This window comes from Podarcis bocagei (genome assembly GCF_964188305.1).
Source record: "Podarcis bocagei genome assembly, chromosome: 9".
Lineage (NCBI taxonomy): Eukaryota > Metazoa > Chordata > Lepidosauria > Squamata > Lacertidae > Podarcis > Podarcis bocagei.
In genome coordinates this window covers 2,386,155-2,411,093 of record NC_138134.1, presented here as the reverse complement: position 1 = coordinate 2,411,093, position 24,939 = coordinate 2,386,155, and the positions used below count along the sequence as shown (strand labels likewise).

At 44.7% G+C, this 24,939-nt stretch overlaps 1 protein-coding gene across 1 annotated transcript in view; it reads right to left on the bottom strand.

Annotated features, from left to right (window-relative positions):
• SCAPER (S-phase cyclin A associated protein in the ER) overlaps positions 1–24,939 on the bottom strand; it is a 212,502-nt gene that overhangs the window by 164,279 nt on the left and 23,284 nt on the right. The window contains exons 6-8 of the mRNA XM_081207983.1: positions 9,009–9,109; positions 3,290–3,406; positions 2,299–2,459 (exon numbers count right to left, since the gene is read on the bottom strand). Of these exons, the coding sequence (XP_081064109.1) occupies positions 2,299–2,459; positions 3,290–3,406; positions 9,009–9,109 (379 nt within the window). The remainder of the gene's footprint in view (positions 1–2,298; positions 2,460–3,289; positions 3,407–9,008; positions 9,110–24,939) is intronic.

Sequence of the window (24,939 nt, the reverse complement as noted above, 5' to 3'; positions counted from 1 at the left end):
CCCTCTGGACTCTATCCTGATGAAGATGGAGCTGTGTCATGGTCCAGGCTCCGCTTCAGAGAGAGGGACGGAACACCAAGAAGACAGAGAGGAGTAGGCTGTTGAACCACCACGAGGCACAGTCCGTAAAGCGGCAGAGATAGAGGAGACCCAAGGGACAGTGAGGCAGAAGGTCTGCTTCCCTCCTCTAATTCCACCCCAGAGGGTCTCCCTCCACTGCCAAACCAAGCACAGATGTCACTGGAGCAAACAATCACACCCCCTCAAGGCAGGCATCAAAGATCCATCTTGATCCAGGGCTACGTACACTTACATGATTGTACTTCAAGTAAAGCCAATGGCCCATCTAGTCTAGCATCCTCTTATCACAGTGGCTAAACAGATGGATGAGAGAAACCAGCATGCCTGGAACATAGCTATCATTTCGAGTTTACAATGCAGTTCTCAGATTAAAAAAACAACCCAGTGCCCTCCAGGCATTGTTGGATTGCAACACCCATCATCTGCAGTTAGCATGGTCAATGGTCAGGGCTGATGGGAACTGCAGTTCACAACATTTGGAGGGCAGCATAAATAGGAAATATGCCTTTTTAAAATGGTGCTTTACATTACATGACTTAACAGGGTGTGCAGTTGGTGCCCTTAATACCAGACACACACTTTGAGGTTGGATGGGAGTGTCCATACTAAGACCACAAACTGAAACTAGAAAGGAGAAGGTTTTTGTTTTAGTTAAGTGTGGGGCACTTTATGGGCAAGCCCACACTGAGTATCACAATCTGGATTGTGTTACATGCCCAGTTTTGTCAATGAATAATTCATTGGGGTATTCTGACAATTCTCTAGTCACATCTGAGCTTCCCACTCTCGGCTTCTTCTTGTATTACACTGAAGTGACAAACCATCTGTTATTGTAAGCCCCCACCACCCCACCTCCCAAAGCCACTTAGGCGTTATGCCTCCAACATCACTGCATCTGGGAGAACTGTCTGCAACCCTATTAACAAGACTAGTGAGAAAAGGGCCCCTTTGCACTATGGTAAGCTGTCGGTTCCTGATATTAAAACATCTCTTTCAAAGAGATCTGTCACACTCAATGTTGTCCTCTACCATTAGTTAGCTCACACTCATTGAAATATTTTACTAGAACAAAGACAGCCAGCATGGTGCTCACCAGATATTGTGGACTCACTCTCCACAGCCCTGACTACTGAGGACAGGTGGAGTTTAACATCTGGCTACCCTGATCTAAAGGACCTGTTTCAGGGCTACAAAGAATCACAACCTTACCAGCAGCCAGCAAATGTCACTGGTAATTGCCAAAGGGAAACAGACTCATTTCCTGCACTTCAGTCCACTCTAAGGAAATGAGTCTGGATTTGTTCCCCCTTTGTTTTAAAATTCTCATAGACTCTTTATACATCATCATGGGCATCAGGGACCACTATTAAAAAAACAACCCAAAAAGTGTTGAGTTTCACAAGTTTAGACAAGTGACCCCACAAGAGCAGCGTTTGGCTAATATTTTCAAGAAAAAGCTGATAGGTAGACCATGTGCCTGTAGAGACACAAGTTTAAAAGAGATAATGGATAACATGTTGTTTGAGTACAGGTGGAATCCTATCTAGCTGTAGTTTCTCTTGCTTTAAAAGTTTCTCTGGATTTTGTACTGAGAGCCTGGAGTTCCATAAAGCCATTATGGAGCAGCATAAAATCAATATGAAAATAGCACTTAACAGCACTTGTTAGCATGAGTTTCTAAAGCTGTCATTTCTCCAAGTTTGTCAGCTTCCATAGTATCTCTAGAATAGGGGTTCCCAAAATGTGGTGCGAGGACTGTCTGTGGCATGCTCAAATTAAATATTCATAGTTTTTTAATTGTAATTTTAATGCTTCTTTAATGTATTACTATTTGAATTCTATGAAATATATATATTTTCTCATTTATATATATTACAACAATTATTCAACCACAATTTTAACATTTCCAACTTCAAAATGCTAATACAATGAAAGAAATAAAAGCAGCAATAAAAATACAATTAAGAATCATAGAGAATCTAGCACAGTGCATTGCAATTGCTATGTCTGGCAGGAAAATCATTAAATGGTCCACCAGGACTATCTGCAACTATCAAGTGGTTCATGAGAAAGTTTGGAGACCACTGCTCTAGAAGTTAAATCCCTAAGAAGTCACATCTTGCTATGGATGCACCTCTGCCTCAAGTGCACATGCATATAAATGTATGCACATGACCATAAGGTACATTACTAATCAGGTCACTTATAGACACTTGCCATTTCTCCGTGAAGTTTTCTGCACTGGTGTTGGTATGCATTTTTGTGCTGTTGCCATCTCTGAACTGGTAACCGTTGCTATATGGTTTGCTTTCACTTTGTCTGCCCAACTTACACCCACTGGAGCCAGACGATTAGAAGTCACTGTTGCAGATGGTGTCCTAAGCAAAGAAAAAAGTCACACATCCAGCATTTTCATTAAGGACAGATTGATACCTTCCATGTATTCTTCGTCTCTCACTTATTCAGTTCCTCATGGTTTCTATTGGCTCAACCTAATCATTAATTATCCAAAGCACAAAAAATAACCGTGATTGCACTACTCAACACCACTAATTTAAAACCTGAACATATAAAGATGCAGTCACATGACTATTCTACCCAAATAGGTTGATTTTATCAAAGTGGGATCCACATAGAACCATATAGAATACGTTTGTGGGAAATCGTCTAGAAACATGGCAAAACAAAATATTGAGCTTTGACAAAAGTATGTATGCTAACTTTCACTCGTGTTGCCTCTTTCCATGAACTACTTTTCCATCTAGTTCTCCACAGCAAAATGACAGCAAAGAGAGGCAAACTTCCTCTATTTCTTACACTGGAGCAAATTTCACATTTGGAACTTGCATCCCCAAAGGCTCTAGCATGAGTTTAGGTGTTCATGAAGACTGTGATATTTATTTTTAATTTTAATCATTCCCTCTCATAGCAAACACATATGGTGAATGCTGAGAGAATGCTCAGAGGAACTGTAAGGTTTGCGGAGCAACAACTACAACAACAATCATTCCATAATGGGGGGGGGGGGACACAAACAGCCCAACAATGATTGGAACATAGTAGCTAAGCAGGAAGAGAAAAATAGAAAACTGATGCAAGTTAAGTTTAGTAATAAAAGCTACAGTGAGAAATCTATGCCAATGAACAGATCTTTTCAAAACATCTCTGTTTTCACTCTTGAAATAGGAAAGTGTTTCAGTTTCCATACCCAAAGTTCAGACTTCTTCGAGCGTTTGATGTTACACTTATTCTGTCAGTTGATGGGCTTGGAATCACATGGCGTCCTGGAGACATCTTCTTTACTTCCCATGCCAGTGAAGTAGGCCTGCAAGTTCAACGTGGAATACTAAGTAAAAACTAGGCACTGGTATTCCTACTTGTTTGCAGTTAAAGCCACAATGTTGGATGCTGCAAAAGTGCACAATGCAAGGCCTGCAGACTGCATCTAGTGGTCTCCATGGAAGTGCTCTCAGGCACCCTCCTTGGTGCATGAGTTTATCCCTGATAACTGCCACATGTGGAGAGTTCAGGGGTGGGCTAGATGAGCCTCGTGGTCCCTTTCTATTTTATGATTCGGTCTGTCTAATCCACACTCTTGCTTAGAGCAGTAAAAGCCAGGTGCTTGTGGGAAAGCCCATTGTGAGTGTGGGGGAAGGCCGCTCCCTCCACCGGGCCTAGGGGGCGGGGCCCACACTCACCACCGCCACAGCTTTAAGAGGCTCCAGCGAGGCCTCAGGACACTGGTGCTGCTGCTACTGCTGCAGCAAATGTCGGAAATGTTTTTACATATTTTAAAATGTTTTTAAAGCGTTTTTACTTTGTTGCACCACTGTGAACGATGGTTTTTATTTACGTATTTTTATTTTATTTTATTTTTGTTTGGGGTTGGATAAATGTTGAGTGGAGTGGGGATTAGTTTTATTTTAGTATAATTGTTTTTGGCTTTATTCTTACGTTTACTATTTTGTTAGGCCATTGCAAAGTTTGCATTTTGCTTTTTAAGGGGAAAGGGTCAGGGCTGCCTGGGAGTGGGCCTCAGCCAACAGAATGGCTGGGGGAGGTTCCACAGGGGTAGAAGCACCAGGACACCCAATCTCAGTGGTCACGGGCAGGAGGAGGAGATACGCTAAGACCAGACCATGTCATTACCGAGGAGGCAGGTTGAGTCATTGTCTGAGGACTATCTCAGCCTCCAGGTCTGGTCCTGACAGGAAGGATACTGGAATCAGCAGGGGAAACCCACATGACCTGAAAGTATTGCTGTGCAATGCCAGGTCAATGATTCATAAGACCACTGCCATCCACGACCTGATTGTGGAAGGAGGATTTGACCTGGCATATGTGACAGAGACTTGGTTGGAGGAAGCAGATGGGCCTGTCCTTGCCGCTGCTTGTCCACCAGGTTTCTCTTACGCACAGCAGCCCAGGTCATGTGGGCGGGGGGGGGGGGTTGCAGTGATTTTTAGGAAGTCATTAGTTTGCACCAGGCGTCCTATTGGGAAGACCCAGTTTTCTGAGTGCATGTTCTGGAAGTTGGGCAATAGGGGCAGTACAGGATTCCTTTTGGTGTACCGACCTCCCCGCTGCACTAGGGATTCCCTGCCCGAGCTGCTTCAGGTCATGGCAGATGTTCTCCTGGAGACACCTGGCTTGGTTGTCCTAGGGGATTTTAACATCCATGCCAAAACAACCTTACAAGGGGCTGCTTGGGACTTCATGGGAAACATGGCCTCCATGGGGCTGTCCCTTGGCCCAACTCATAGCCGCGGACATGCCTTAGACCTGGTGTTCACCTCTATGGATGTTGGTGATCTGACATTAAGTAAAAGTGAAACAAAAGAAGTGCCATGGTCAGATCACTTCCTGGTGCAACTGGACTTCTCCGCGACCCTTCCCCTCTGCAGGGAGGGGGGACCGATTTGGATGGTCCGCCCCCGCCACTTAATGGATCCAAATGGTTTCCAGGGAGTGGTAGGGGATGTTTTATCCCATGTTGATGGTTTCCAGGGAGTGGTAGGGGATGTTTTATCCCATACTGATGGCCTTTCAGCTGATTCCCTGGTGACCCGCTGGAATACGGAGTTAACCAGAGCTATTGACTGTCTGGCTCCGAAGTGCTCTCTCTGATTGCATGGAGCCCGGACAGCCCCGTGGTTTTCCCCGGAGCTGAGGGTGATGAAACAATCGTTGAGACAGCTAGAGCGCTGGTGGCGGAAAACTCACTCTGAATCAGACACGGGTTAGAGCTCAAAGTCGAGCCTACCAAGTGGCAATGGCAACAGCAAAGAGGCCTTTCTTCGCTGCTTCTATTGCATCTGCAGAAAACAGCAGCAGGAGACTCTTTCAGGTTCGTAATCTATCGGAACCACCTTCGTCATCGGGGCCGGGTAGGGACCCCAAGATCTCCTGCTATACCTTTGCAAAGTTGCTCAGATTCGGAAGGAGGTAGACTCTACCGTGGGAGCAGGGCCGGGGCGGGAGAGTGCTAGAGTATTGTCTAGTCATGTTATATGGGATCAATTTCAATCTGTTACCTCCGAGGATGTGGACAAGCTGCTTGGACAAGTGAAACCAACCACCTGTCTCCTTGATCCTTGTCCATCCTGGCTAATAAAAGCAAGCCGGGAAGGGCAGGGCAATGGGCTCCGTGGGGTGGTGAATGCCTCCCTCTGTGAGGGAGCCTTCCCAGACCCGCTGAAAGAGGCAGTCATTAAACCGCTTCTTAAAAAAACCATCTTAAGATGCAGCCATGATTGCCAACTATCGCCCAGTCTCAAATCTTCCATTCTTGGGCAAGGTGATTGAGCGAGCGGTTGCCGAACAACTCCAAGCACGCCTGGAGGATGTGGACCATTTGGATCCCTTCCAGGCCTCACCATGGGACTGAAACTGCCTTGGTCACGCAGGTCGATGATCTCCAGCGGGCTAGGGACAAAGGTATCTGAGAGCTGTTTCCTGGTTCTGCTGGATCTCTCAGTGGCCTTTGACACCATCGACCATAACATCCTTCTGGACCGTCTAGAGGGGCTGGGAGCTGGGGGCACTGTTATACAGTGGTTCCGCTCCTTTCTCCTGAGTCGTGTCCAGAAAGTGGTGTTGGGGGATGAGTGTTCAGACCCCTGGGCTCTCACTTGTGGGGTGCCTCAGGGTTCCGTCCTCTCCCCCTTGCTTTTTAATATCTATATGAAGCCTCTGGGAGAGATCATCAGGGGGTTTGGGCTGGGTGTTCATCAGTATGCAGATGACACCCAGCTCTACCTCTCCTTTAAATCAGAACCAGTGAAGGCGGTGAAGGTCCTGTGTGAGTGCCTGGAGGCGGTTGGAGGATAGATGGCGGCTAACAGATTGAGGTTGAATCCTGACAAGACAGAAGTACTGTTTTGGGGGGACAGGGGGCGGGTGGGTGTGGGGGACTCCCTGGTCCTGAATGGGGTAACTGTGCCCCTGAAGGACCAGGTGCGCAGCCTGGGAGTCATTCTGGACTCACAGCTGTCCATGGAGGCGCAGGTTAATTCTGTGTCCAGGGCGGCTGCCTACCAGCTCCACCTGGTACGCAGGCTGAGACCCTACCTGCCTGCGGACTGTCTCGCCAGAGTGGTGCATGCTCTGGTTATCTCCCACTTGGATTACTGCAATGCGCTCTACGTGGGGCTACCTTTGAAGGTGACCCGGAAACTACAACTAATCCAGAATGCGGCAGCTAGACTGGTGACTGGGAGCGGCTGCCGAGACCATATAACACCGGTCTTGAAAGACCTACATTGGCTCCCAGTATGTTTCCGAGCACAATTCAAAGTGTTGGTGCTGACCTTTAAAGCCCTAAACGGCCTCGGTCCTGTAAAGGAGCGTCTCCACCCCCATTGTTCAGCCCAGACACTGAAATCCAGTGCCGAGGGCCTTCTGGCGGTTCCCTCATTGCGAGAAGTGAGGTTACAGGGAACCAGACAGAGGGCCTTCTCGGTAGTAGCGCCCGCCCTGTGGAACGCCCTCCCTTCAGATGTGAAGGAAATAAGCAGCTATCTTCTCTTTAAAAGACATCTGAAGGCAGCCCTGTTTAGGGAAGTTTTTAATATTTAATGCTGTATTGTTTTTAACACTTGATTGGAAGCCACCCAGAGTGGCTGGGAAAACTCAGCCAGATGGGCAGGGTATAAATAAATTATCATCATCATCATCATAGGATAAAGGCAATGAAGATGCCTGTTGTTTGCCCCTCCAGCAGCTGGAATTCAGAGGTTTAAGATTATGAAATCTGGATGTTTCATTCAGCTAATGTTGCCAGAGGCAATTGACAGAACTATCCTCCATGAACTAATTGAATCCCCTTGGTTGAGCCAGGAGACAAATGGTTAATTAAAACTTTAGAAGCATATAAATCAAACACACACAAGGCATAGCATCAATTTGAATGAATGAATGAATGAATGAGAAAAACTCCTTTAAAACTGAACCCTGCTGGAATGGAATAGCTATACATAGGGGAAATGTTTCTTTTAGGTGATGTTCTCAAATTCAAACATTCATATGGCTGCTGCTTCTTTCTGTTGAATATTAATTTTGATCTAGAATCTACATGATACAGAAGATGAAGTTGCATGAGCAAGAGCCTCAGATAAATTTGGGAAGGGGCCAGGTGGAGATCAGACTCCATTATAGAGAACCATCGTAACATTAGTGTTAAAAATGGCCAGAGAGAAATGGTTTACACAATCCTGGCTTACAAACCACAATACATCTGCATACAGCTCCTTTACTCCACACTTCACATAGACAAGAAAATAAACCAGGAACCCACAGTTAACCATAACTGTGCATAGAGTTTGGTTCAGATATAACAGCCAAACCATGGCTTGGGTTTCAGGGTCATGCCTTGAAGTGCTATGCGCCATCTTCCCCACTTGCACTGAGTTGCATGTCCTTCACTTCTGGTTCAACGTAACAATAGGTTTGCAGTAATCTCAGATCAGACAAACTTAGTGAGAACAAACTACAGCTTGCTTCCAGATCTAGTTCAAATATGACTTCCCATTCTAGTTTAGATGCAAACTATGGTTTACAATAATAATTGTTTACCTGATTTCAAACTACAGCTATTACAAATGAGGAAGGGAATTGAAGCACACACAGAGAAAGGAGTGCACAAGACTGAAGGCCAAACTCTGGTTAGGCCACAACATGCTAACATTTGGGGCACTATCTGAAACAAAGTGCCTGCCATATAGAGAACAAGCATAATAAAAACAACTACTACTGCTGCTGCTGCTACTACTACTACTACTACTACTACTACTACTACTACTACTATACCCCACCCATCTGGCTACTACTACTACTACTACTACTACTACTATTATACCCCACCCATCTGGCTACTACTACTACTACTATTATTATACCCCACCCATCTGGCTACTACTACTACTACTACTACTACTACTACTACTATTATACCCCACCCATCTGGCTACTACTACTACTACTACTATTATTATACCCCACCCATCTGGCTGGGTTTCCCAAGCACTCTGGGAGGCTCCCAGCAAAATATAATAAAACATAATAAAACGTCAAACATTAAAAACTTCCCTCTTCAGATGTCTTCTAAAGGTTGTTTTTTATATCTCCTTGACAGCTGATGGGAGGGCATTCCATTAGGAGGGTGCTACTGCCAAGAAGGCCCTCTGCCTGGTTCCCTGTAACTTCACTTCCCATAGTGAGGGAACCACCAGAAGACCCTCGGAGGAGGACCTCCGTGTCCAGGCTAAATGATGGGGGTGAAGATCCTTCAGGAGTACAGGGCCAGGGCTGTTTAGGGCTTTAAAGGTCAGCACCAATTGAATTGTGCTCGGAAACATACTGGGAGCCAGTAAAGATCCTTTAGGACCAGTGTTATGTGGAAAGTTATATGGAAATATTTTTCCAATTACCTGCTCTGGGCATCAGCCTTCTCCAGCTTTTCTTGAAGCTGTATCCAATCAATCAAAGCCTTGAAATCTCGTACATAGTTGTCTAACATCATTAACACCTCCTACAACATAAATTTATCAAAGGAACATATCATATACAAACCAAGAACAGAAATGAAATAGAACAAACAAGGATCAACCCAGCAGAAAATAATTATGAGAAAAACACTGTTTTTAAAACAGTACTTATTCTATATAATATTTCACCAGCTACGGTATATCTAGACTGGCAGAACACACCTGATTTCCATTGTTTTGCAGCCTTTGGAGACAAGGCATTTATTGAAGTTAAGAGAACAATGACAGTATTTTGGAGTTGGTGAAGCTTATCAAGTAATTCCCAGGAAGATGCAACAATAAGGAATAGTAGAAGGTGCAACAGCAGCAGGGCTGGTTGGCGTGGTGGTGGTGTAGAGGTCACCAGTGGCCCCCTATGCAGGCATGGGCTTTAGCAAATGCTCATCAATGCTGATTCCGACTCCAGCTCTCACTTCAATACTTAAAGGCCAAGTTCACATATTATGAGCCTAGGAAGCTGCCTTATACTGGTCCATCTAGCAGAGTACAGTTACCATGGACTGAGCAGTTCTCCAAGGTGTCAAACTGGGTTTCTCCCAGCCCTACTGGGAGCTGCTGGGGATTGGACCTGGGACCTTAGGCATTCATGTGCTCTACTACTGAGCTCGAGCCCTTCCCAAAGATTAATGGGTTTAGCCACCCTTGACTCTGAAACCAGTGACAATGGTACAGAAAATAAGACAGTTCAACAACAACAACAATAGAACAATAGCCATAATACATTACAATGAAGTTTAGATGCATACAAAATATATTCAGTAAGACAATTAACAGTGTCCAATGACACCATCATTATGACCAGCTTAAGCAATCCATTCAGTAGTTCATACTAAGAGACCTAATTTGCCCAAGTCAACAGAGCAGAAAAAGAGGAATGATTTTTTAAAAACTGAATTCCCTTAACAGCAGACTCCAAGCAAGCCAGACTGCTATACCACTATATCAAAAATACAACCAAAAATGTCCAACTGAAAGCCCCATTTTTGCTACAAGAAGGTCTGCTATGGGCAATAAAGTTCAATTTAAAGGCTGCAATTTACACTATTAAGAGGGAGAAGGAGAAAAAGCTCTGCCAGAATTATGCTAATTCTCATGTTCTGAAGAGTGCCATTCTGTATCTGTAGTAAAGTTAGTCAGTATCTGTGTGTGTTCTTCTTCCTATGGAAAAAAAAGGGGGCTCCCAAACAGGAGAGGGAGTACAACAGCCCTGGAGCTGCCATATTAATTTCCTCTTCCATGGAGAGCAATGAGAGGCAAAATTCGAAAGAAACAAAAATCTGAAAAACCAAACTATAGGCCTATGGAAGAAGAAACAAAGGTGTGGAAAAATGCTTCCCCCACCCTTTCTACTTTGCTAGCATGAGCCCAGTTGACTTGGGATTTGGTGATTTCACCACCTTAGGGTTACCATGTGCTCTGCTCTACACAGGAAAGTCCTCTATTTGAAGGGACTGTCTATTTGAGGAATGTCAAAAAATCATGACGAAAGGAGGGTTGGTGGCCCTCGAAGTTGCCCACCAACACTTAGCAGCACCTGGTCAGCAGAGTTTGCAGGCATCTCCACCATGGCGAGATGTACTATATTTCTATTTAAATTATAGCTATTATTTCCAAATTTGTGTCTATGCATATGTTACTATATGCAGTTTTAATGCAAATTAACGTAATCGTCTATCCTCTGCTTTGCTGAGGCAAGTCTTTGTTGGTAACATGCAACTGGCCACCCTCTCTTTAGCTGATTAATTATGAAGAGAGGTGCTGAGAGTTTAGGCCACACTTCATTATTCTGAAGAAGCTGTATCCATTCTGCCAAGATGGTGTAATAGGGAATAAAAAGAGAGACTATTAAAGATGGCCTTCCCTGCCAAAAACTGAGTGGCAGTTTTTGTTTATTAAATTGTAAAACACCTCCAGCATCTCTTCCATGTCTAAAAAAAGTACATAGAATTAAATTTATGGGATCCATTGCCACAACATCACAATCCGATTTCCAACTCCCTTTTTATTTAAAGGTGCTGAATCCTGGACAGTAGCATAAAGGAGATCAGCTTCACGTTCATTTAAAAGGCAATCAGATAAATTCATGGAGGATCTATCAAATGGCTGCTATCCATTACGTTAAAATTGACATGTGGGGTGCTTATGTGAACTCGCATTTAATTTTAGAAGGAAGTATGATTGTATTTTCAGTGTAAGTTGACTGTCTGTGTTGTGTTGTTGCCTCTCCTTAATGAAGAAAAAAACTTGGTTTTGTGTGTGTTTTCCTTCTTAAATTTGAAACATAACAAGAAGTGGCAAAATGGATTCCTGGTGTTTGCAGGCAGCATGCCACTGAATATCAGCTGCTGGGCAGTGTCAATCTGCCTGGGAGGGCTATTACCACCATGCCCTTGCTGGAGGGCCTCTGACTGGCCACTGCGCAAAGCAGGAGGGTGGACCCAGAACAGCTCTTTTAAAGTAGGTATTGATATTAAATAAAAGTACATTTGCATCAATTATTTGTTTAAAAAAGAGATGATTAATACACTAAAACTTTAAATCAGCTGGAAGAAGTAGCTCTAATAAGAACTTTTTCTTTTCCTTTTCCTTTTTAAAGGGAAAGGTGGACACAATAGATAGTTGTTTGCAGTGCCAAGTCAGCAGGTAGTAAGACATGTTCCACAAAATGAAATATTAGAGCTGGCATCCAGTCGCAACCCTGCCAATGGCAGATCAAGCCTTCTTCTCTTTCAGGTGGCCATAGATGGGAGCGCAGGCCACAAGAAGCAACTTGCCCAGAGAACATGGCTAAGAAATGAACTCTCAACCTGAAGATTTGCCCGTTCCTAAACAGCCAGTTAACTTGAAAACATGACATTTTGTTTCAAGAGATGCCTGCCATACAGCAATTACAGTTAATGGCTTAAAGGAGCCTATTTCAAGAAATGCGTAGCTCTGCTGTTATCCAAAATTATCAGAGCAAGCACCATGCAGCTGTAACCTGAATCCTGTTTTACGAACAAGGGAATACAAACAAGACAAGCAGCTGGAGCGGCCCCATATCCACTGAGGCACATCTTTCTCCCTAAAGCTATGAAGGCCATTTTGTCCATCAGGAGGCAGCCGAACAAAAGTGGCTCTGAAAGCGTTGTTACAGGCAGGCACCCAGATAACTACATATAGATGTACAGCTAAAATTACCAATTAGTTTACCAATTGGCTGCAACGGATTCGATTGGTTTGTAATTAATTCTAGTTACTGGCGCACACAGCAGGATGGTTGGCGCCATCCCTTTTGTCCTACTGACACACAATCCTTGCGCACAGGGCCCTGGGGTCTTGGTCATCAATACAGCTCTCCAGTTCACCCACAGTCACGAGTGCAGCAGATATACCCTACAGTGCTGAAGCAGTGGAAATATGTACCACTTGAAAAGGTGCTGACAAAAAAGGAAAGTCTGTTTCTGTGCTATAGTCATGATCATTTAAAAATCCCATTATTTTTCAAGGGCAAGTGCATCCCTACAGCAATTTTTAGGGGAAGAAAACTTGATTTATAGGAGCTGAGATGGGATTGTATTTATGAAGCTGGCCATTAGCAGTACAACTCCATGCATGTATGCTCAGAAGTCAGCCCCACAGAGCTCAATGGGGCTCACTCCCAAGTAAACAGCTAAACCATGGTTTCATGTTACAAGGACAAGCCTGGGTGAACTTTGGGCTTTTGAGATCCCCTTTCCCTTCTCCTCATCCGACAGGAACACAGGGAAACTTGGAAGCTTCTACTTTCACCTTTGATTAACCATCGCTGATTAATCACAGCTTTGTGTAATGCTCAACCTAAAGTGTGCTTAAACTTAGCTAAGAAAACAAGCCAGCTTCATAAACCACAGTTTGACCGGATGAAAATGTCTGTAAGCTGCGGTTAGTTTACAAAGGAAGAAAAGGTTTAGGACCTTTCCTTGTGGCCATGCCAGATGAGAGAGGGAAGCACACAAGTCCAAGGCCTACACAGACATGTTCTTGCAACATTAAACCATGTTTTAGTGGTACATGCAAATACAGCCAGAGGGTTGAATCCAACTTGTGCAATGGAACTTCCACCTCCTCTCCTGCAGTCCTCCCCAATGTATGCTTAGAATCTGCTACAGAGGGTTGGGCGACCAGACCAGGGTAAGGAAAGTTCTGCTGCATGAGTAAAACTCCACATTATAAGGTTGCCATATGCCCTCTTTTTCCAGGACACATCCTCCTTTTCATGGACAGAGTCATCATACTGATCCATGGTTAAAAGTGGAAGTCACCAAATGTGTCCTCCTTTTTGCTCTTCAAATTATGGCAACCCTAGTTCTGCACTTAGGCAGAAAGAACAAATACACAAATATAAGAAGGGGGACACCTGCCTATTAGCAATCCATGTGAAAAGGATCTAGGGGTCTCAGTGGACCACATGCTTAATATGCGTGAACAGTGTGATGCAGCAGGGGGGAAAAGCTAACGCTATTCTAGGCTACATCAACAGAAGTACCGTCATACCTCTCTTTATGTTTGCTTCATGATGTTTTTTCAGGTTGCATCCCGCGGCAACCTGGAAGTACCGGAAAGGGTTACTTCCGGGTTTCGCCGCTCGCGCATAAGTGCTAAATCGCGCATGCGCACTAGACCAAATCGCACCGCACCCCTGCGCAGATATGGCGCTTCAGGTTGCGAGCTTTTCATGTTGCGAACGGGCCTCTGGAATGGATCCCATTCGCAACCAGAGGTACCACTGAATAGTGTCCATATCAAGGGAAAATATAGTACCACTCTATTCTGCCTTGGTCAGACCACACCTGGAATACTGTGTCCAATTCTGGGCACCACAAATTAGACAGATGTTGACAAGCTGGAACGTGTGCAGAGAAAGGTGACCAATATGATCAAGGGTCGGGAAACCAAGCCTTCTGAGGATTGGTTGATGGAGCTGGGTATGTTTAGCCATACCCAGATATGATAGCCATCTTCAAATATATCAAGGTCGGTCACATGGAAGAGGGAGCAAAATGGTTTTCTCTTGCTCTAGGGGATAGAACTCGAACTTGGCTTCAAGTTACAAGAAAGTAGATTCAGACTAAGCACCAGGAAGAACTTTCTGACAGTATGAGCTGTTCAACAGTGGAAAGGTCTTCCTTGGGAGGTGGTGGACTCTCCTTCCTTGGAGGTTTTTGAATAGAGGCTGGATGGCCACCTGTCCTGGATGCTTGAGCTAGGATTCCTGCATTGTAAGGGGTTGGACTAGATGTCCCTTGGGGTCCATTCCAACTCTACAAGTCTATGATATGTTAGCCATCTTCAATATCTAATGCGCTGTCACATGGAAGATGGAGCAATCTGGCTTTGTCCTGCTCCAGAGGGAAGGTCCTGTTGAAGTCATAAGAAAGGAGATTCTGACTAAACATCAGGAAGAGCTTTCTGGGCGAAAGAGCTGTTTAACAGTAGAAAGGACTCCCTCACTCGGAAGGTGGTGGACTCTCCTTCCTTGGGAGTTTTTAAGCAGAGATTGGATGGCCATCTATCACAGATGCTTTAGTTGAGCTTTCTGTATTGCAGGGGGTTGGACTAGATTACTCTGTAGATCCCTTACAATTCTATGATTATGTGAGGCTGATTCTTAAGCTTCAAAGTTTCATACAGTATTTTCAAAACAGTTCTACAGATTAAAAGGTAAAGGTAACGGAAACGGTAAAGGACCCCTGGACAGTTAAGTCCAGTCAAAGGCAATTATGGGGTTATGGTGCTCATCTCACATCAGGCCGAGGGAACTGGCATTTGTCCACAGACAGCTTTTCTGGGTCATGTGGCCAGCAGGACTAAACCGCTTCTGGCACAACGGAACATTGTGACGGAAACCAGAGCGCACAGAGACGCCGTTTACCTTCCCACCGCAGCAGTACCTATTAATCTACTTGCACTGGCATGCTTTCGAACTGCTAGGTTGGCAAGAGCTGGGACAGAGCAACGGGAGCTCACCCCGTTGCGGGGATTCGAGCTGCCGACCTTTTGATCAGCAAGTCTAAGAGGCTCAGTGGTTTAGACCACAGCCCAACCCGCTATCCACTTGAGTAGAATACAGTGGTACCCCGCAAGACGAACGCCTCGCAAGACGGAAAACCCGCTAGACGAAAGGGTTTTCCGTTTTGGAGGCGCTTCGCAAAACGAATTTCCCTATGGGCAAGACGACAGCCCATAGGGAAATCTCCGGGACAGCGGGGAAGCGCAGCGCGTCTTCCCCACTGTCCTCGGACCTCCTCCCGCCGCCGGACATCGGAACGAAGCTCCGATGTCCGGCGGGGGGGGGAACGTCTCCTCCCGCCGTCGGACATCGGAACGAAGCTCCGATGTCCGGCGGGGGGGGAACGTCTCCTCCCTCCAACGGACATCGGAACGAAGCTCCGATGTCCGGCGGGGGGGGAACGTCTCCTCCCTCCAACGGACATTGGAACGAAGCTCCGATGTCCGGCGTGGAGGGGGGAACGTCTCCTCCCTCCAACGGACATCGGAACGAAGCTCCGATGTCCGGCGGGGGGGGGAAACGCCTCCTCCGCCGCCGGACATCGGAACGAAGCTCCGATGTCCGGCGGGGGGGGGGAACGTCTCCTCCCTCCAACGGACATCGGAACGAAGCTCCGATGTCCGGCGGGGGGGGGGAACGTCTCCTCCCTCCAACAGACATCGGAACGAAGCTCCGATGTCCGGCGGGGGGGGGAAACGTCTCCTCCCGCCGCCGGACATCGGAACAAAGCTCCGATGTCCGGCGGGTGGGGGGAACGTCTCCTCCCTCCAACGGACATCGGAACGAAGCTCCGATGTCCGGCGGGTGGGGGGAACATCTCCTCCCTCCAACGGACATCGGAACGAAGCTCCGATGTCCGGCGGGGGGGGGAACGTCTCCTCCCTCCAACGGACATCGGAACGAAGCTCCGATGTCCGGCGGGGGGGGGGGGAACGTCTCCTCCCTCCAACGGACATCGGAACGAAGCTCCGATGTCCGGCGGGGGGGGAACGTCTCCTCCCTCCAACGGACATCGGAACGAAGCTCCGATGTCCGGCGGAGGGGGGAACGTCTCCTCCCGCCCCCGGACATCGGAACGAAGCTCCAATGCCGGGCGGGGGGGGGGGAAACGCTGCGCACCTTCCCCTCTGTTCCCGTACCTGTCCTGAAGGCTTGCGGTGCGGAGAAAAGCCCTTCTCCGCACCGCCAGCCTGGCAAGCGGTTTCCCTAGGAACGCATTAATTGATTTTCAATGCATTCCTATGGGAAACCGTGCTTCGCAAGACGAAAAACTCGCAAGAAGAAAGAACTTGCGGAACGAATTAATTTCGTCTTGCGAGGCACCACTGTACCTCCATTTGCTACTTTCTCTTGTATGGCTTCTGCGTAGTTTATAAAATATGTATGATTGCTCTGTAAAACTGCTAGAGACTTAAGCCACATTTAAGGAGGGGAAACCAAAAATGTCAAGTGCTAAAAAGAGCATTGATGTGGAATGCCACCAATGTAAAGTAACTTGGGAGAAGCCCTGAACAAATCTTATGTATTTTGTCTCCCTATCCCACTCATCTGCCTCGGACACCTCAACAAATGCAGGAGAAGAAACAAGACTGTAACAAGGCTGCAACTCTGTACACAACAATTCCTGTTTAAGTCTATGGAGGTTGGATAGCGAGAGAAAGCCCAGATCCCCTGAGAACTTAGTAATTTGATTCTTGTCTCTATACTGAAATATTCATTCATTCAGTTCTGTGTGGGCTAGCACTAAAAAAGCAATGCTGGTGTCTAGGAATAACTCACCAAAGGCTCCTGAATAAGTTTAGAAGTCATGAAATAAGAGGAGAGGTCCTCATATGCATCAGTAACTAGCTAAAAAACAGGATGCAGAGAGTAGGAATAAAGGGGCAGTTTCCCCACTGATAGGAAGTGGATTTCTTCCACAGATTAGTATTAGGACTTGTGCTTTTAAATTTGTCCATTAATCATCTAGAGTTAGAGGTGAACAGTGTGCTAGCCAAATTTGATTATGCTACCAAATTGTTCAAGGTGGTTAAAACAAAAAGGGATTGAAGGCACTCCAAAGTACTCTCTTCAAAATTGGTTAACAGACAGTAAAAGCAAATGCAATTCAGTGTTAGCAAATGTACACTGCTGCACATTGAGGCAATTTAAAAAAATAGAACAGATGCTAAATGGAATCTGAAACACAGTTGACTGAAATGTTGACTTAAGAGTGCAGTAGCTGTGAAAAAGGTGAATGCCATACTAGGAATAATTAGGAAAGGGACTGAGCCCCAAACTGACAATACCATAATGACACTATATCTATGGTAAAGATACACTTGGAATACAGTAGTATCTCGGGTTACGTACTTAATTCATTCCGGAGGTCCGTTCTTAACCTGAAACTGTTCTTAACCTGAAGCACCACTTTAGCTAATGGGGCCTCCCGCTGCTACCGCGCCGCCGGAGCACGATTTCTGTTCTCATCCTGAAGCAAAGTTCTTAACCCGAGGTACTATTTCTGGGTTAGCGGAGTCTGTAACCTGAGGTACCACTGTACTGGTTACGGTATTCAGAAAAGAGACTATGGAGCTGTATCTTGTTGAGAAAAGGTTGAGAAAAGTGCATAGAACATGAAGCCTATTGCCTATGTCCTACCGCCCCTGCTGGAAGCAAGGAGCCCCTGAATATGAGTTGCTGGGATTCACATGTGGGGAGAAGGCTGCTGCAATTGAGTCCTGCATGGAGGCTCCCCTTATGCATCTGGTTGGCCCCAGTGAGAAGAGGAAGCTGGACTAGATGGGACTTTGGCCTAATCCAGAAGGGCTCTTCTTGTGATCATGTGCAACTCTAGCAGAATTACATCCTTAATGGCTTAGATTTAGAACTGCTGACAGTTCATACAACACTGCCTTACATATCAGATTAGTAGCCCATCTGTCTTAGTCTTGTCCTTTCCAGAGTGGAGCCCCTTTTCCTGTCAGGGGCTGCAATTCCTTGGGTGTAATCTGTCAGGGGCTGCGGACCAAGGAGGGATAATACCGGCTTCCCCATCCTTGCCACTCTCATGACATTTGGGTCAAGGGTCACATGAAGCCTTAAGGCCACAGGTTGCTCACCTGTGGTCTACTCTGGCAGCAGTGTTCCAGAGTCTTGGAGTAAGACTCATCCTCTCCCATCATCTAGCTATTAAGCTTGGATTTGGAACAGTCTGAAGGCAAGCAAAGTGCTCTCTCACCAAAATATGGCCCCTCCTCTTGAGGTAAAGAAGGCACTATTTCAACCCACATCCTTCATTAATATCTATAATCAGACACTTAGAATTATCCTAATAAAAAAATTCCTTCCAGTAGCACCTTAGAGACCAACTAAGTTCGTTCTTGCTATGAGCTTTCGTGTGCATGCACACTTCTTCAGATGCACTGAAACAGAAGTTACCAGACCCTTATATATAGTGAGAGGGTGGGAAGGGGTATTATTCAGAAGGGTGGTGGGAATGGTTGATCCCCACCCTCTCGCTATATATAAGGGTCTGGTGACTTCTGTTTCAGTGCATCTGAAGAAGTGTGCATGCACACAAAAGCTCATACCAAGAACGAACTTAGTTGGTCTCTAAGGTGCTACTGGAAGGATTTTCTTTATTTTGTTTTGACTATGGCAGACCAACACGGCTACCTACCTGTAATTAGAATTATCCGGTTAGGATAATCACTGCACAGAAACAAAGCTCCTTTAAATGAAAATGGATCAAACTCCTCAAAACCTTGATAAATCCAGAATGCAACTTTGAACATACTTGGAAATTCCATGGATTTCAATGACATATCTCCACCATATATATTTGCTTTTCCCTGGAAAATTTGCAGACTTCATTTCATTAGTCGCCAAAACACACAACTGCTGGAGACAGCCTGCTTTAACTATTTGTTCCTGTATTCCAAACCATGAAAAAATGGCATGTGCATATTGCAGCTTAAGAAGAGCTACTATGATTACAACCCTAAACACAAGAAAGCAAGTCCCACTGAACACAACACTTACTTCCAAGTAAATGTGCATAGGTTTGAGCTGTAAAATACAACTGTCCTGAAGAAGAAGAAGAAGAAGAAGAAGAAGAAGAAGAAGAAGAAGAAGAGGAGGAGGAGTTTGGATTTGATATCCCGCTTTATCACTCCCCTTCAGGAGTCTCAAAGCGGCTAACATTCTCCTTTCCCTTCCTCCCCCACAACAAACACTCTGTGAGGTGAGTGGGGCTGAGAGACTTCAAAGAAGTGCGACTGGCCCAAGGTCACCCAGCAGCTGCATGTGGAGGAGCAGAGACGCGAACCAGGTTCCCCAGATTACGAGACTACCGCTCTTAACCACTATACCACACTGGCTCTCCAAAGGCAAACTCCAAAGCTTTGAGAGATTACCAACAGCTGATTTTCTCACAAGCCTGTTTGCATCTCCACCACAACCCTTCCGTCTGCAGTTTCAACCGCAAACAGTCACCAGAGCCCTGTCTCATTCAAATACAATAAACATTATCCTCAACAACACTGTAAATCAATAATCTGGCCCACTCCCTCATTGCACTGCACACAGACATTCCAATTCCTATTATGTAAAGACTGAAATGTAATGATTGCTCTTTCTTCATTTAAAATGAATGCAGGGGGTTTTCTTTTAGGAAGGCAACAAATTGCTTTAGGAATAGAATAAATATTACTTGTTGTGTTTGAATAAATATCATTTCAAATTCCAAAAATGCAAACAAACCTGACCAGATATTCCACAGATGAACATACAATTGTCCTTTCTGATATTACTTTAAGAAAAATGATAAAATCCTTCAGTTGCAGTAGAAAAATTAAAAACAATTAACAGTTTAAAGAGATTTTGTATCATTATTTTCATTCAGTAACAATTTATAGTATACTGAGAAGCCTCAAACGGACTTCAAGTAAATTTATGCGCTTGGCTCTCTATTTTTCCTTACAGGGATGAAAACCTAAATGCTGACATACTATTTGCAAAAGGAAAAATATTATTGCAAGTACTATTTGCAAGGGGAAATTGGGCCCCTTTCACACACTTATATGACAGCACATGTGCACTTCACCTTGGATCATAAACATAGTCAAGATTTTTGTTAGGGGTGGCAGAACCTCAGTTGCTATGTATTTTAATTGATTTTTATTGATTTGGGGGGAGACAGCTGCCCCTCCCTGCCCCCCTTGGCTACGCCCATGTATTGGATGCATTTCACATAACAACAATCCAAGGCTGTTGGGGCACCCATCTTGATCGCTCCTGCTTCACTCCTCCTGCGGAATGAGGAGGAAAAACAAACCCAGTAAGCCACCATTGAGCTTGGCATGCCTGTGACATCTGAACCCAGGATCCTAGTTTGTTCCTCTCCTAATGAGTCAGGATTTTTAGTATGCCTTAAAACATGGTTTGTTGTTGGATTATGAATCCTGGCTTACTTTGAAATGTGAACATGGCTGTTGTGGGTACAGTGGTACCTCGGGCTACATATGCTTCAGGTTACATACGCTTCAGGTTACAGACTCCTCTAACCCAGAAATAGTACCTCGGGTTAAGAACTTTGCTTCAGGATGAGAACAGAAATCGTGCTCTGGCAGCAGCGGGAGGCCCCATTAGCTAAAGTGGTGCTTCAGGTTAAGAACAGTTTCAGGTTAAGAACGGACCTCCAGAATGAATTAAGTACTTAACTCGAGGTACCACTGTATACGATTCAGAGAGCAGCAGATAGGTCTGGTTCCCCAAACTGTTAACACAGGTGTCTATAAATATGAATTGCCACATGCACATGTGCTGTTTTCACAGGTACACAAACATGTTTTGCATATACCTGTTTAAAAAGTAATATGTGAAGCAGTCCACACATTTTTCCTTTCTTCTTTCCTATCTCTACATGTTTGTTGCCTCCAAATATTTGATACATCAGCCCTCCTTCCTGACGCCCTTTTGGAACAAAAACAGTTAAGACTTTTCAAAACGAAGGGGGAGGGAAACAAAAGAGAACAAAGTGTCTACTTCTCCCAAAGCAGCGCAATTCAGACCTTTGGAAACACCAAATTCTGGACCCCTTGATGGAGAGCAGGTGAGATTGAGATGGCTCCATTCCCTCTTCCATCAGCCATGGCCAATGCTGAAATGAGCACAAATCCCCTATGCATGCTTACTTGGGAGTAAGCAGAACTGAGTGGAACTTACTAATGAGCAAACATCTGGAGAATTGGGTGCACATCACACACTGCTATTTCTGTTCTGTTCCTTCAAACCTTAAATAAAGCCCCAAACAACAGAATAATGTATGAGGAGGAAATATTTAACCTTATTTGTAGGCCTGTGCGATGTACCAATACATAATTCAAAACCGGTTTGAAGCAGCCCACATTGCGATAACTGTTTCAGTATATTTGATCTGGCAATACATTGCAAACAGCCTTCAAAACTCCAGGATGTGGTATAATTGCGAGCAATTTGAGAAGTCCTGTCCCTGTGTATTGGTGATTGCTGGCTGCTGCCTTCCAAACACCGTTTTGCCTCCCCCAAAGTGAGATTGGCTGGCTGCTTCTTTCCCTGCCTTTCCTCTCTGACTGCTTCCTTGCGGCTCTGCCTTCCCCCTCCAGCTGCTTCCCTGTGGCTCATCTCAGCCAGCTGCCCTGCCCCTCCTGGCACCTAAAGAACCACCTGCCAGGCTCTGGATGGGGGGGGGGTTCTCCTTCAGTGTCTCACTCCTCCACGATCCATCCTCACCCCAGCCAGGAATCGAGGCTCCTGCTTCTTCCTTCTCCCTCTCTTTGTCTAGGGAGGAGTGGAAGGCGTTCGCCCTCCAAACGCAAGAGCTTGCCTCAGTTGCCCCTCGCTTGCCTGCCTCTCTGTGGCTGCTTCTTCAGCCACCCGCACGCCCAGTCTCCATGCCCACAGTACATAGCTCCATCCTTATTTCAGACATCGTGATATACCAGCATATCACAATGTTTAGCTGGTGATACACTGCGATGTTGGAAACCAACCATCACCCAGTCCTACTTACTTGCAGATATCAGAAAAAGATGGAACTTGCACATACGGAAGCTCAAGCCTGCCACTGTAGCCTCAGTCAATGTCACATCAAAAACTGAGATCACTGCATGGTATAAATGAGAGACGGTTGGTGCTAAAGACAGGGGAAGCAGAATTACTTCCATCCAGAAGAAGCCAACATCACAGTCCAGTGTCACCGTAACCACCATTATTTTCACTTTCTTTTGCAGTGGAATATTCCCCACCCCAACTAAAAGGTAAAGGATCCCTGGATGGTTCAGTCAAAGGTGACTATGGGGTGCGGCTCTCAACTCGCTTCAGGCTGAGGAAGCCAGCATTTGTCCACAGACAGCTTTTCCGGGTCATGTGGCCAGCAGGACTAAATCGCTTTTGGCACAATGGGACACTGTGACAGAAACCAGAGCACACGGAAACGCCATTTACCTTCCCGCCACAGCACTACCTATTCATCTACTTGCACTGGTACGCTTTCAAACTGCTAAGTTGCCAGAAGCTGGGACAGAGCTCACTGAGTCATGCAGATTCAAACTGTGATCTTCTGATTGGCAAGCCCAAGAACGCAACCACAGCACCACCCACCCCCACCCCAACTAACACATAGCTATAGGCATTTTACAGGGTACACACCCCACACATGTACACACCCCACACAATAAAGCAAATAGAGATAATCACTCCTGCTAATATTGACGTCAGTGGCCCTGTGCCATCAGAACTAGAGGCAAAATTATTATTTTCACACCTTTTTTACCACAGCAACCCAAAGTGACTTACAATATTTTAAGGAAAAGAATAAATACATATATACATTAAACAAGGTCAGCTAAGAAACAGGAGGGAAGTTAGCATCCTCGGACATACACAAACACCTCTCCCCCCCCCCCATTTGTAGGCCCCATTTGTACTTTCTAAAACATAAATGCCATAACTGAAGTGGCCATGGATTGTCACCAATGCATAAGACTGAACTAAAGCTCCAGTGGCACAATAAAATAGACCTTTTTTTTTTTTTGAAAGGCAGGAATTCTATGCAGTTTTCTAATATTTAGGGTTTGTATACAAATTATTCATTGGATAATTACATTGGTATCACTTAACAACCTTAACTCTACTGTAAAATGAATGTTTGGGGGATTTTTTGTTTTAGTTTTAATGCGGTTTTGGATATATAATATTTCCTTCCCAACTTAGCATGAATGGCATGACCAGAATTCTGAATGCAGTTTTGGATCTATGGAGATGTCATACAAATAAACTACTGTTCTTTCAGCCACAAAAGTTTAGAAAATCATAATCTGATTACACTGCAGGGAGTATCAGGTCTCTTTAAAGTGGGGGGAAGGTCTTTGGGGAAATTTCCTGAGCAAGAGGACAGTTCAGTTTAGTTCAGTGTTTTGTTTTTTGTGTGTGGTGGGGGGAGTTAAATTGTGTTAAACCAACAGACAGCTTGGGAACCTCAGACCACTGTTTGGTTTCAGAATTTGCTTTCTTCCAGCTCTATTTGTACACTAACCCTAGAGTCAATTTGGTCATCTTTCATTTCAACAGAAAACTAAATATTCATGACCAGATGAAAGTTCTCTTTACATGTCATGGACTAGCAATAATAATGGTTTCCAGAATGTGGTGAATATTTTCACTCAGAGTTCATAGGAAAGTAATTTGGATACCTTCAACAGTTTCATAATGTTAAACTTCTCTCTTTTGCTCACCATGTATTTCTTGGGGGGGGGGTGTATGTATGTATATATTCAAATTGTTTTACTTATTATAAAACTCCAAGGAGTAAATTTGATGTTATAAAGAAGGAAGCCAGCTTCCTTTCAGTTGAGCTGGCGAAAAATACACTGGGTGATGTGTCTGTTTTCCATCTAAAATTATATGGGGGAAGCCAACTTATGACTACGACCCACCCAGACACTGTTTATACTGAGCCATCAATCTTCCATAATTACCACCAGCAAGTGAATGAGAGGAGCGATAGCTATCTCTGGAGAAAGGGAACAATGTGTAATTAAGATATTAAACAGGAAACGAAAGAATGTGAATTCAGGCTGAATCTCAATAGTGCCACCTACAGGATTGATTACTGAAATATTGGGGGACTTGCAGGTAAATCAACTACAATATATTCATATACAGTCTACTGTGTGTTAATCTCACTGCAATGGGGGAATCATATAAATATTAAATGTTGTTTAATGAATAATTTATTTCAGAGTTATTCTTTAATTAGAGCCCTTAAAGATTTCTTATTTTAGAGCTTCCTCTGTTCTGAGAGCTTCTGGTTTTATTGGATTTCAGTGGTTTACACTGCCATAATATTCTTGTTTTTAAAGCAGTTTTGACCATATAGGGTATATATAAAATTAAATTATGATTAATCTTCTGCAAACAAACAAGATTAGAGAGTTTTAAACAGCCAATTTTAAAAATGACAATTGCTCAAAGGGTTAGTTAAGTTAGCCTGTTACAGTCAATACAAAGAGCAAACTGGAATCCAAAGGCAACTTAAAAGAATAAGGAAACTATCCTAAGCTCTCAGGAAGGGTGGTTAAAGGTTCGTGTGGATCCTGCAGATTTGTTATTTCATTTCAGTTTTAGAGCAATTTACAAAAATAACTTATACTATAGATAAACAATCAAACCCAAAACCTGTAATAACAAATAAAACAATAAACTTTTCTGAAAAGCAACAACACGAACATTTTGAAAAGTTTTTCAGAGCCAAGGATCCCT